The 13,010-nt window shown below is 38.6% G+C and overlaps 1 protein-coding gene across 1 annotated transcript in view; it reads right to left on the reverse strand.

The window, feature by feature from the left end:
- SPIDR (scaffold protein involved in DNA repair) overlaps positions 1 to 13,010 on the reverse strand; it is a 198,626-nt gene that overhangs the window by 25,361 nt on the left and 160,255 nt on the right. The window contains 1 exon segment of the mRNA XM_032682155.1: positions 1,354 to 1,512. Coding sequence (XP_032538046.1) covers positions 1,354 to 1,512 — 159 coding nt within the window.

The raw sequence follows: 13,010 nt of genomic DNA on the forward strand, positions 1-13,010 counted from the left end.
AATAGCCAGAAGTAAGTTACTGCTGCTTTGAAACAGAATTTACATTAGAAGAAGTCTGTCTCTTATTAGCTAGGCAGAGTACTGGAAGCACCAGCAGCCAGTTGTAAAACTTCATTTGTATCCAGAATTCCAAAGCCATTATTTAATTTGTTTGGAAAAAATGTAACTCAGAAAAAAAGCCAACAAAAAAATTAAATAAGAAGACGTGTTTGTTATTAAAGGTCCATAAAAATGCAAGTAGATTTGAAATCCAAAGGATCTGAAAATTAACACTGCAAGTACATAAAAAGAAAAGCATACTGAATAGGGCTGGCTGGAAAACAACAATTCCATTTTGCTAAACATTTCAAGGCTTTGAAATTTGTTTTTGTTCCAATATGAAACAAAAATGAGACTTTCTCAAAGTTTTCATGAAATGAGAATGAGAGTAGAGAATATTCACTCCCTCTGGACCTGAAAAAATCTTCCCAACAAAGTTGTCTCCAAAATAGATAATGTTTCCATGAAACATTCTGGTTTTGATGAAACAGCATTTTTCAACAGGAAAAAAAGTGTCAGCAGAAATACCATAGCCATTCTAATAGCAAAGGCTTATCTAGATCGGAGGCTTGTACGAATAAATTATGTTGAGAACTGAACCAATCTAATTATATTTATATAGGTCCCCATGAGAACACTGTATCACTTTCCCTAGAAAGATACTCTGTAAGATACTTTAACTATTTAATTTTTTTTTTCAGACTGAAGTTATTTTGTTTTATTCAAAGAATGTAAAAGGAACCATAGAATAAGCAAAATCTGAGAGGTACCGTAAGTCAATTTGTTACTTACCTGAGGGGATTTTTCTATAAACCTGATGACATTCTTATTTCAAAATAGGATTTTATATTTTTTTTAAGAAACAAACTATAGTTCTAAAGTCATACAGACTTAAAAGAATTAAACTCTCATATAGTCAGAGAAAGCCTGTGCTTGAAACTTCAACCCATACTGGGCAGCACTGTAGAAAAGCTTACTCTAGTAAAAAGTTCTGTAATAGAAGGGAGGTGAACTAATGTTTTTAAGTCTCTGAATCTACTGAAGAGGAAGGAACCACTCACATTTTATTAAATATTGCATACAGCAATTCCTTTCTCTGCTAAGGGTGTATTTGTGCGTTAGCTTATTTATGCTATTTTGGAGTACAGGGGGGTCAAGTACAACTGGATGCCCCAAAAGTAGCAATAAGGACATTTAATTGAACAAAGACAGGTTCAGTTGTTTCAAAGAATGTTGGTCACAGAAATAAATAAAAAGGCAGATCATCTCTGCCTGCCACATCAGCCAATACATTCTCCCATTAATTGTTCTCACCTTCCTCTTGTAGCTCTCTGTAAAATTTTCATTCCAGCTAAGCAGCAGAATTTTCCTTCCCATTTCCTGCAATACTGTTCAATGTCATCTGTGGAACTCAGGGACTGCAGCTGCACTTCACTGAACATGCCATAGGCATCCTGGACAAGGAGGCATAACCTGCAAAACATTCCTCTGTTACTCATTGGCTTGTCTTCAAACCAGTGAGCAAATTTCTGAAAACTGTATTACAAACTTCAGGACAAGGCTTATGCTCTACGACATATCAACAAAACCAAGAGATTTTGTTTCATTAAAGGTTTTCTCATGTACATTTTCAGGAGATAAAAGAGCCATGAAATAGAGAAGCATGACTGAAACAAAGTGTATAAGGCTTGCACTGGGGATTAGATGGATTAACTGTTATGCACTATGTAGTTTGTGTACTTATAAAGAAAGAAAGTTGAGGTTTTGCCTTAGTTAAGGTGATTTCTGCAATGCAGACAGTGCAATGACAGAAACATACACGTGTGTACAAATATAAAAATTCTGCTTAGAAGTAAATAAAGCAACATATTTCACAAGTAATAATCACCAACACTGAAACTGGCAAAGCAAGCATTACATTTCCTATAACTTTTTTTTTTAAGAAAGAGTTCTGAGGAGGCAAAAAAGAGTGAAACATCAATTTTTCTTTTTAAAAAAACCCAACATGTAACTGCAAATTGGTATATTCAGTATTGGGTATGAGGAAGCCCAGAGAAACTATTTTAAGAAGGTAATTAAAGAACCTGCTAAACAAACAATTTGATTAATCTATGGAAGATGGGGGCTGTAAGGCTGGGAAGTGTTGCTTAACCAACTTGCTGGCATCTTGAGAAGATATTACTGTTGTAAGAGATAAGGCAAAGTTAGTGGATGTCATACATTTAGATAGTCAAAAACGCATTTCACAAGATTCTGCACCTGAGATGAGCAGCCACGATAGCATGAGTCATGCAGGGCTGGAGGAAGGAGGCTGCTGTCTACAAGATGGGTTTAATTGCCTCAGAAAGAGACAGTTAAGCATGGAAACTTTTCAAAGGGAGGTAAAAATTTCCTTTGAGGGTAGCACATGCATCTTTATTTCTATATAAAACTCAGGGGTGCACTAGGGAGCAGAATTCAGTTCATTTCATGCCAAAACTACCTTCCCCAGAGCAGCACCATTGTTCACAGCAAGCCAACTCCAACTGCTTTTGGAGCACATCGTGTAACATACACACATCCTGAAAGCATTCAACAGTAGTCATTATATCTTTATAAACTGCATTTTAAATTAAATTAGTTCCTACATTGAAGAAATTCATGTATTTTCTTTGCCTGGAAAAGTAGGTATGTGGAAGACCATTAATCACACTTTCCTTGTTTGTTATCAACTGTCTAACTTTGGCTTACATCCTTAAGAAAGCTGTATTCAACATAAGACACAACCCCAAAGGCTTTCAGACATCAGCAGTTATGAGAGCACCAGCTAAGAGTCCTCATTTTTCAGACTCTGGTGCTGGTTTTAAGGAACAGGGAGGGGTAGGACTGGACACAAACAAAGGCTCCCGTGTTTTCCCCATATGTCTAGCTACGAGGGTCCCATACAAACAGAGTCATCACCAGAAAAAAACCCAAAACAAACTAAAAAAACTATATTTGCCTGCTGCTTTCCACGTCAGGACTTTGCAATCAGTTAAGAACTCCCCTGAGTTTTAACTGATTTGACTGAAACTCCTTGTGATGCTGTTTTGTTTGGAAAACCAGAGCTCATATGCTCTGGACATTTCTGAAAATCAGATTGAGGGGAACCGGAAAAACAAAGCAAACAGTTTTGCCTATGTTAACAAAACATTGACTGTTAATTGTGAAAAATTAGGCCTCCATATCTTGGAGCAAGGAAGGGGCAACTGAGTTAGCTCAGATCAGATCAGTTCAGCAGTCTCTTAACTGATCACTGGGATTTCTCATATCTTTAGTGAGACATAACTGAACACAAGTAAGTTCCAGACTAGCTGGCACCAGGTTCATATTAAATCCTCTGGGACATGTTAATTGCCCAAATAAAATTAGCTTGGTTGGTGCTGAAGACATCAGTCACTAAAAGTGCATTTTCCAGGTCCTTTTAAGTCAAGCAATGAGATGGTTTCTGTCAGACATAGGAGTCTCAACTCCCCACATCCCTGGCCACAGATTTCCATCCCTTTGTGGTGGCAGCATAAATGGCTGGGACAGGAAACTGATCTGACCAAAAAAATTCTGTAGCCAAATCATCATCATCATCATCATCATCTGAGTTCCTTGAAAATTAACTCTGCAGAAGTAAACTCCTGTGTGCATGGAGTACCACTTCTAGACAAGGATGTATTTTCCTCGAAGCTCTCACTCCAGTTGTCCAGATGCAGCACAACATCTCAGGTCATATGATGGGAGAACGGTCATCTTATGACCAAGCTCAATGCACTGAAGAACTGTGTAATTTGAGGCTCCTACCACTAATGTTCCCACTCACACTAGAAAAACATTCATGATTATTGGCATCATGAAGCAACACAGGGCAGCAGAACCTATAGCATCAGATTCCAAGTACTTTTGTTCTGTCAGGTTTGTACACATGAGCAGACAGACACTGTACTACACTTGTTCTAACAGTATCCAAAAGATAGCCATGATTTCTCTGCAACATGCGTTTAAAAAGAAATGCATATGTTCACTCACTTGGAAGACAGAATTTCACAAATAACCTTCAGATGCCCAATTTCAGACTAAAAGAGGAATATCCCAAACCAACGCCATGAAGAGAACTTCACAAACACATGGTCCCTCCTTCACTGTTCTTTTAAAACAGTATGAATGAATGATGATAAAACCTTGAAATGCCATAGGTATTTAATGACAGGTGACAATTGATTTTCCTTCTTAATGACTATGATAAAACCAGTTGTATCCCACAACAGACTCAGTGATGCACTTGGAGAACTACCCTCCTGTTCTTCAAAATTGGTTCTGTTCTTATGGATATTGTACATGCTGTCAGCATCACTGACAGTAGTTCAGCTGCACACAGAGGCTGTTGATTCACGACCTTAACTTCCTCACCAGCACTGTTTTTTTCCTTGATTTCACTTCATTCCCAGAAAAGTGCATGTGTATTATTTTCCCATGTTGCAGTGTTGCTCTCATATTACAGCAAATGTGCTTGCAAATTAATTTTTAGTAGAAAGTCTAACTGTGATTTAAGCAACAGCTTGTCCCATGATTTCTTCCCCCTTTGAAGCTCACTACCAGGATAAAATCCCACATCTAAATTATGAGACAAGTTGCGAAGCCAAAATTAGTATCTGCCCCCCCCAGGAATTCAGCATTTGTTTAGTGCACATCTATCACAAACACTTTTTTTTTCATAAAATGTGGGTTTGTACTGAATCAGTTAATCAGGTTAAACATACCTTTACAAATGCCCTGTCAGTATGTATAGTAATGAACTGATAAAAAAAAAAAAAGACAGGCAACATCTCCAATTTAATCAGTGGTGCTTGTGTGTGGAGGAAATAATGGCCATCTTTATTTTTGGGACAACAGGATGCAACACTGTGTTAGACCTCAGTTTAAGATATGGTTTTGGAAATTGAAATTTCTCATGTAAAATAGCAGAATTCACTCCAGAAGAGTAAGGGGTAGCAGGAAAGCCAGTAGGGAAGCAAATGTGGGAGAGCAGACTAAGGAAAAGTTGAAGTATGATGCATTGGTAATAACAAAGGGGCGAAGACAGGGAATGATAAGAACTGAGGCAGAGATTAGCTTTTTTTTTTTTTTTGAGTAATGACACAGTAAGTCTCATGCAAAAGCTTGGGAAGATTTTGTTAATTTGTTAATAGCCAGGAGCAAGGATGGGGGCCGGGGGAAGATGAGACTGATTACTCTGCATTATTTCTATGACTGTGTTGATCTTTAGGACAAAATGTCTCACAGTAGAAATCTGGAGAAGTTTACAGGATTACTGCCATGCCCTTCTCCCAGTTAGTCACTCTTCATGGGTAAAGGGTAAACACTTCTTTTACTATTACTTTTTTATGCAAGAAAAATCATACCCCTCCATACTGCTGCGTTGTATGAGGCAGCTGACTTTCTGGAGAGGTAAGGGCAACAAAAACCTTCTTCATTTTTGATTACCTCCAGCCTCCTCAGCAGCTAGTGGAAAAGACTAAGAAAAGGAAGATCTTCCTGCAGCGGAGATGAAAGTGCATGGAGGCCAGAATGGACTGATTACACAGGTACTGCCTTTACCGAGTCTTGTGAAAACAAGCAGCAGAAATTTGTCACAAACAGATCTTAATCAACAAATAATTGTTTTACCCTTGGGTAGGAGGACAATTGTGTGGCCCACAGCGGCTCTTCTCCATGCACAGCTAAGCTGTGCAGTACAGCATGAGGAGCAAGATGGCCAGGCAAATACCGTCACCTCTGCAGAGTTCTGCAGCGACTTCATTAGTTGCTCTTTCTTTGGAAGGGAGAGAAAGAGGGGAATGGGAAAATGTCTGAAAACTAATTGACTTGTATTAGCTCTGATATTTGTTCATTCTTTATCTGAACCATCCATGAGACAGCTGCTGCTGCTTTGTTTGTCAGAAGGACTTCTTATCTCTGTGAGGTGCGGTCCTAGCAAAGCATAAAGCACACGTACATAAACACACATAAACAAAAACCCCCTCTCCCTTCATCACCAGAGGCACAACACTACCTACACAACTCCAATTCAGCAACTTGTCTGGTCAAGTCTCAAGGTGGAGCTGATTAACTCCTCCTAATATGGCTCAGATTCAAATTGTAACCTGCAGGACACCACCCTACTGGGATTTAATTTCTCCCTACCCTATGAACTCCTTGCATTCACCATACCCATACTGCAACAGAAAAATTAAAGCTCAGAGCACAGGGACAACCATCCATCTTCCCTACCCCCTTGTAACACAAGCAGAATTTCTCTATTAAAAGAACAATATTCACCACATCATCCATTGCTTCATGCTCCCTTTTGACAAGTTCGTAGCCTTCTTTAGGGAGACACAAGATTCAGGGGTTTCTGCTTAAAATCCATACTATTTGCTGTCACTAAATAGTGAGTGAAGCTCTACAGAATATAACTATGGATTGAATAATACAAATACAAATTAATGATGGTGATAACTAGCTCCTTCTCTGCATGGGTACAGAGGAAAACACAAGCACAAGCACCGTTTCCAGTTTTTAAGGGGAATGTCAAGCTAGAATAAGAATCCTGGTCATAACTCCCTCCAAGTACAGACATTTCTAGCACCCAGGCTGGTGTTCTTGTTTGAAGCAGTGAGATGACATAAAGAGTGGTAATTTGAAAACTGGAGGTTTAAAATTACTGAAAAGCACAGTTTGTGATCATGTATGTTTTTATTGGGCAACTGTAGAAGAGTCCAGAAGGAAAGAAAGGAGAAGGCAGCTCTGGACCTGGCAGAAGTATAGGTGGAAACTGCACATGTCAGAGTATCACCAGGGAAATGAACAAGTCTTATCTCAGCATCTCCAATAGAAAATATGTAGCAGAGGCCTCTCTGGTCTCAGGAAAGGAAACTTTATTTTGCAGGCACTTCCTAATAGAGGATTTCTGTAACATGCTTGCAAGTAACTCACTGCAGTAACTATACCAAGTCCATAATTTTGGATTTTCCTTGCTTTTCATTTACAATTTTATACATTTGTAAAAAAAAAGGAGTGAGAGTGGTTATAAAATAACTGCTTATTTTTTTTTTCACTTCCTTGAATAATCACTTCAATACAGACTGGAAAATCAAATGCAACTTCCACAAGGTCTTTCATGATTCTCCGCTTGCTGATTGTTTTTCCATTTCTTCATTCAGGTTAATCCTTCCACCTACTATTTTCTGTCTATGGCCTGAAGAAGCAGCACTTCTGTGGGAAAGGGCTTTTCTGCGTAGGAAGAGACCTGCATGAGCCAAATGTGTCAGCAGAGATACCTTTTTAATGTAGAATGTGCACACAGAGAACAGAGCTCCACAGCACTGTAAATGTTCCCACTCAAAACATGGAACATCACCTGCCTGGTGGGAACTACATACAGCTTGTCAGGAATTGGTGTAACATGAACGCCAGCTTTTTGTATTCGCCATGACAACCACAGCTTCACATGTGACAATTTTTTCAGCATAAACCATTTCTTACAAAAAGTTTCCATGTGGCACCAATGAACTTTTTAAACTCCCCAGCTGACGCTGTCTCTAAGTGCACTTTTGAATTAAACTGCTGATGTGTGTGTTTTATGTGTACACAGAATTTCTCTCAAAAGTAAACAAAACATTTAAAATGATAAAAAGACATTCCTGACATCCACTCAAACGCAATATGGAGCCTAAGCTGTAATTTCAAACAGTCACATAGTTGCACTACAAAAAATATTTTCAGTATCATGGAGAGCTTATGTCAGATTCAAAAATGAGTACTGAAATTCTTCTACATTCATAGTTTAAATCCAAAGTAATTATGCTATGTAAGTCAATTTTTATATTGATAGTTCGTTTAGAAGACACAGAAAGTTAAGGAAAAATAACTTCCTAAGTACTGCCTAAAAGTTTGTATAACGCTTGGGCCTCAACAAAGCAATAAGGCCTTCCTGCCTCCTTATCCCCCTGGCATCTCCACACTATGTAGCATGTAATTCACAGTCCTTCTGCTAAGATTCATTCCATAGAGCTTGTAATGTAAATAAAGCCAATTTTGGGTAGTAACAAAAAAGCAAGTACATCAGATCACCCCATCTTGTTTCAGACTCACTGTGCTGTTAACTGCATTGGTAAAAAAAATAATGATGCAAACACTCCTCAGGGTCCTCAGTGTACCATTACTTCAGCATGGAGTCCCTTTAAAAATCCCTTGTTTATTTCAGTATACAATTCAGAGAAATTATTACTTTCCTGTATGTCATGATTTACTAATCAAGAGTAAAAATGTATATTTTGGAAACTTACAGGCTCAGCTGAAAACTGCAAGTCTTTCTTATGGATGATGTCCAATAGAAAAATCATGTTCCAAATATAACATGTAATTACCACCCAGTCATTTCAAGTACTTATCTATGAATCTGAGGAGGGGTTCTTTGTTTATTTTCTTAATCTCAACACTTTGTAATTATTGTTTTGGCATCCAAGAATTCCAACAGTTGGCAGGGTGCTGCCAAAAGATCTTTTCTTGCAAGGTGCTCAGCACCCTCCTTTCCAAGAAAATCAGCATTCGGTTGCTGGTTCTGGCAATGTGTCACATCATCTTTGCCGTGCTATGTTTCCTCCACGCCTCAGTTCCTTATACGTAAAAATCAGAATAAAAGTCCTGTCTTCAAAGGGTGATCTGAAAGCAATAGCTGAATAATATGATTATATCTAGGAGGGCTGGTCCACAAAGTCTATTATGTGTGCTAGATCCCATTTGAGTTAGCAGTATCAGTAGGAGGCTATATATATATATATATATATATATATATATATATATATATATATATATATATATATATATATACTCACCCTGCAAAATTCACACTGAGGGCTTTACAGCTTCTGGAACAAAGCAAGAACACTGTTTGCAGCAGTACTGGGGTCCCTGATCTTTCAAGATTGTGTTATTTGTGGATTCACCAGATTTACTTCTGAACTACAGAGACCATGAATGGGGTCCTAGAAGATTTTATGTAAAAACTAACATACAGTGAGTATTAAAAAAATAACTGTCCATTTTAGTGGGCACAGAACATCCTAAAATATATTCTTTGTAGCATAGCATTGCACATGCACTTCCCATGGCATGTGAAAGGTAAATGAAATATAGTTAACACTGAAGTATTTCTCACACAGCTGCGGATGTATTCAATAAGACATTCTGCTGTGTCAATACCACATCACCCCACTGAACTAGCAGAAAAGTATAATATTCATCACAGTCAAGGGCAGAGCAAAGAGCAAAGAAGAAAAGCAGAAGTGAAATCTTGCTGGGGCTCCTTCCCCAGCAGAAAGGCAATTTTCCCTTTTCTCGCAGGGCCTGCCGGTTCTGTTTTTCGCTCACGCTGTTTTCCTTTACTCTGCGCTAGTGGCTGCCTCTCCTAGGTGTGTTTCTAAATGAGGGAGAGGGAGCGTGTTTGTGTGTGCATGCCGTGTGTTTACAAGAGTTATGGTAGCAGTTCTCAGCAGTCCACTGAGAGTTCTAGGAAACGGCCCCTGTTATTTTATTCTCGGTCAATGTCAGCTCATGTCAGGCAGTAAAGATCACACAGGACAGCTCGCTCCATCTCGCAGTCCTGGCCGGAGGCCTCAATGGGAGAGGGAAAGGGAGCGAGCTGCGAGTGGGCGGAGAGCCTTCCCAGCACTCTACCAACCACTGCAGGAGGAATTATGATAAACACCACTCTGGAAACCAGATACAACAGTACATTGTGTTCTTCTTCAGAAAAACAACCCGACTTCAGCTCACTTAAAGTAAACAGTTAATCCTGTTTATCTTTTTTTTTTTCTTTCTCGATGAGTTGTTAACAGAACAATCTCTTCAGCAAAGCAAATAAGAGATCCGTCCCTTAAATTCATACTGATTTTTTCTTCCCTCAAGAAAAAAAAAGCAGTTCGATATGTAAACTTTCTACTATCGGCAAACAGTGTGGAATAACAATCTTTCTTGGCTTAAACTGACTTAACAAAGCAATGCCAAAACTGAATGAAACCTTTCCCTCACTTACATATTTTATTTTGGAAAACTGAAGTCCCAAACAGACTGTTCTATTCATCCCTTTTAACTATTCATTTTCTGACAAGAACAAGCAAAACTGGTTAAAACAAAAAAAAAAAAATCAGGATGCCTGTTGTCCTTGCCACTGGAGCACAGGGTGCCTGGGGAGCAGAGAGTAGCTACTGAGTAGGGGGTGGCTGGTCCCAGGTTTTCTCTGAGAGGTGAAAAGAGAGAAGTCAGACTAATTGACTGCAACTGAGGCAAAAAACTCTCTTCCTCTTTTTCAAAATATATACTTAATGTGCAAATTCATGATGTCCCTGACTTTCAATAATAAGGGTGATTAATTAGAAAAGCAGATGGAATTGATTATCTTGTTTTGCTGGAGTCACTACAGCCTACCTATTAACTACTTCTTACTGGGGACTCCAACCCAGCTTTCCACTGAAAGCTACAAGCTTTCCCAAAGGGAATTCTAATTTTTAGCACTCAGGAGTTTAAATAGTTCTGAAAGTCAACAACGAAAGTGTGCTTAACATCCCCGGTCAGTAAAAGTTTGTTGATTTAGCTATTTATAATCATAAAAATACACGATTTGACAAACTGTAAGAGGAGAAGGAAAATATTTCCCTGTTTTATTTTCACTCATTTTGCAAGCTCCAAGATTCTGGGTTTTCTGTGCAACCAAAGTCATCAAGTGCAAAAATGTAAATTCAGGTATGTGAGTGAAAGTCTGATTTTATTTTTAATATTTTACACAAAAATTTTTTATATCTTTCCTGTTCCCCCCCACCCCCTGCCTGGAGATCTTAATTTAGTTTGCATTTATTTTTAAATCTTTTGCAGCAGTTGCTGAATTTACATCACTCTGATGAGCTCTAACGTGACAGGGCCAGAGAAAGCAGAGCTATTTCCCATTGCAGAAATGAGCTTGGGAGGCAGCTATCAGTGGACAGGGCCAGAATCCCAGAGGAGCAGCCTCAGGCCTATTCCTCCCAGTCCACCACTTGGCCCACCATGGCCTCCAGCCAAGACTGGAAGAGCTAGTATTGCTAGACAGGGCTGCTGTTGAACACTTCATCTTGATCCAAGTGCACCTTGTCATTTAACCTGCACCCTCCCAGTGCTGCACCTGCACAAGAAAAGCATGGTTGCCCCCTCATGATTGTGAGTTTAGTCTACCAAATTCATCCCCAAACTGACGGAGAGTCTACAGCTCTATCTGAGAAGGATCCAACTTGCACCAAGGTGCTGCAGCTTTGAGCACGGTGGTTATTAGCTGTAGGACTGCAGGGAAGAAGCAATAGAGTTTGGTAAAACCTTTCTCTTGGAAGCCAGAGGAGAATGTGGTGGTGCTACCATCTCTGTTTTTTGGGGAAACTATTGGGCATAGGAGAAGAAAGCAATAAATCCAAATCCTTTAGAGTGCAGTTACAATCCACCTACCAAAAAGGACCCTCTTTTTTTGACCTCATAGTGGTTGGCTACCATCACACCCTACTTCAGGAGGGAATGTATCAGCCAAGAGGAATGCAGATGAAAGGTGAATCAACTGGAGATGATTAGAAGATGATGAAGCAACAGCAGGAAGAAAATGTGGAAGGTGAAGGAAACAAAGATGAGGAGGAAATGTTCTCTGATATCACCTCTTTTCCACTTCCTTTCTTACACTTTGCTGTTTTCCATATCTCTGGTAGAGATTAGGGGGGAAATACCAGTCTGTGGTAACACTAGTATAATTCCATGGATGACCTACAAGCATTACTGAAGGAGCACTTTCCCTAGACACATTTGGATTTCTTATATAAGAAATTATGGACACAAGTGCAGCTGAAAGAGAGTTGCAGATGGTAGCAGTTTTCCCAATTTGAAAATGAAAAATAAATCTTTGTATACCCTTTTAAGCTTTTATTTGAACTCTTCAAAATGAGAAATCCGATTTTCAATCATAGGTCAAGCAACGCTATATAAATTGCTTTTAAATAAGCAGTAGGTTTTGGCCATTATCTAAAGATGACTTAAATTCATTTCATTTCATGCTGTATAGCAGGCAGAGAAAACACCTGGGCAGCCTCAGTAACATTCCTCCATCTTAATTTCATTCAATAATTCATGCAAATTCCATGCTTCTCTTTTAAACTATCTAAACTGCACCCCAATCAAGGATCAAACACTGAAGCAATTTTATGAACATCACACTTAAATTGTCATATAACTTCAAGGAATCATTTTTAGCAGGATCAGAACCTGGAATACAGCATACAGTATGTAAAAAAGATCTTAAATCTGCCATATTCTCTTTTTTTTTTTTTTTTTTTTGGCACTGATTTGGGTAATCCTGTAACAAGCACAGAGAAGCTCTCACTTCTTTCAGCACTTTGGTTATCTTCAGATACATAAGATTTCAAATATTATGTGTGCTAGTGGGAAGTGTCCTAAAAGAAAAAAAATCTCTGCTACAACATCTTAATCTCAACTGCCCTGCACATATGATTGTCTGTATTTTATATCTCATGCATGTAGAACACTATTTAATTGTAATGACATAATCAGTCATTACACTGGATTTTGTATAATAACTCTGGTAAAATACTGAGAAACTACACATGTGGTATACTTGATCCTGATTTTCCCTTCTCGTTAAAAAGAAAATAGTCCTGAAAGTAAGAACCTGTTCAAATATCAGTACAGCATAGTTTGTTCCCATTATTTATATTCCAAAGAAAAGAAGAAACCAGGACCAAATCTAAGGAAAACTACAGGAAGAGTATAGAGAGACAAAAGACAATAATGCAAATTAGAACTAGATTAGGGCCCTTAGTAAACCTATCTACTCATGCCAAAAGAGGTGATTTAATATTCTGTGGTTAAGATTATGGTTTTGTGTCTTATCCAAAAGA

The sequence above is a fragment of the Chiroxiphia lanceolata genome, chromosome 1 (assembly GCF_009829145.1).
Source record: "Chiroxiphia lanceolata isolate bChiLan1 chromosome 1, bChiLan1.pri, whole genome shotgun sequence".
NCBI lineage: Eukaryota > Metazoa > Chordata > Aves > Passeriformes > Pipridae > Chiroxiphia > Chiroxiphia lanceolata.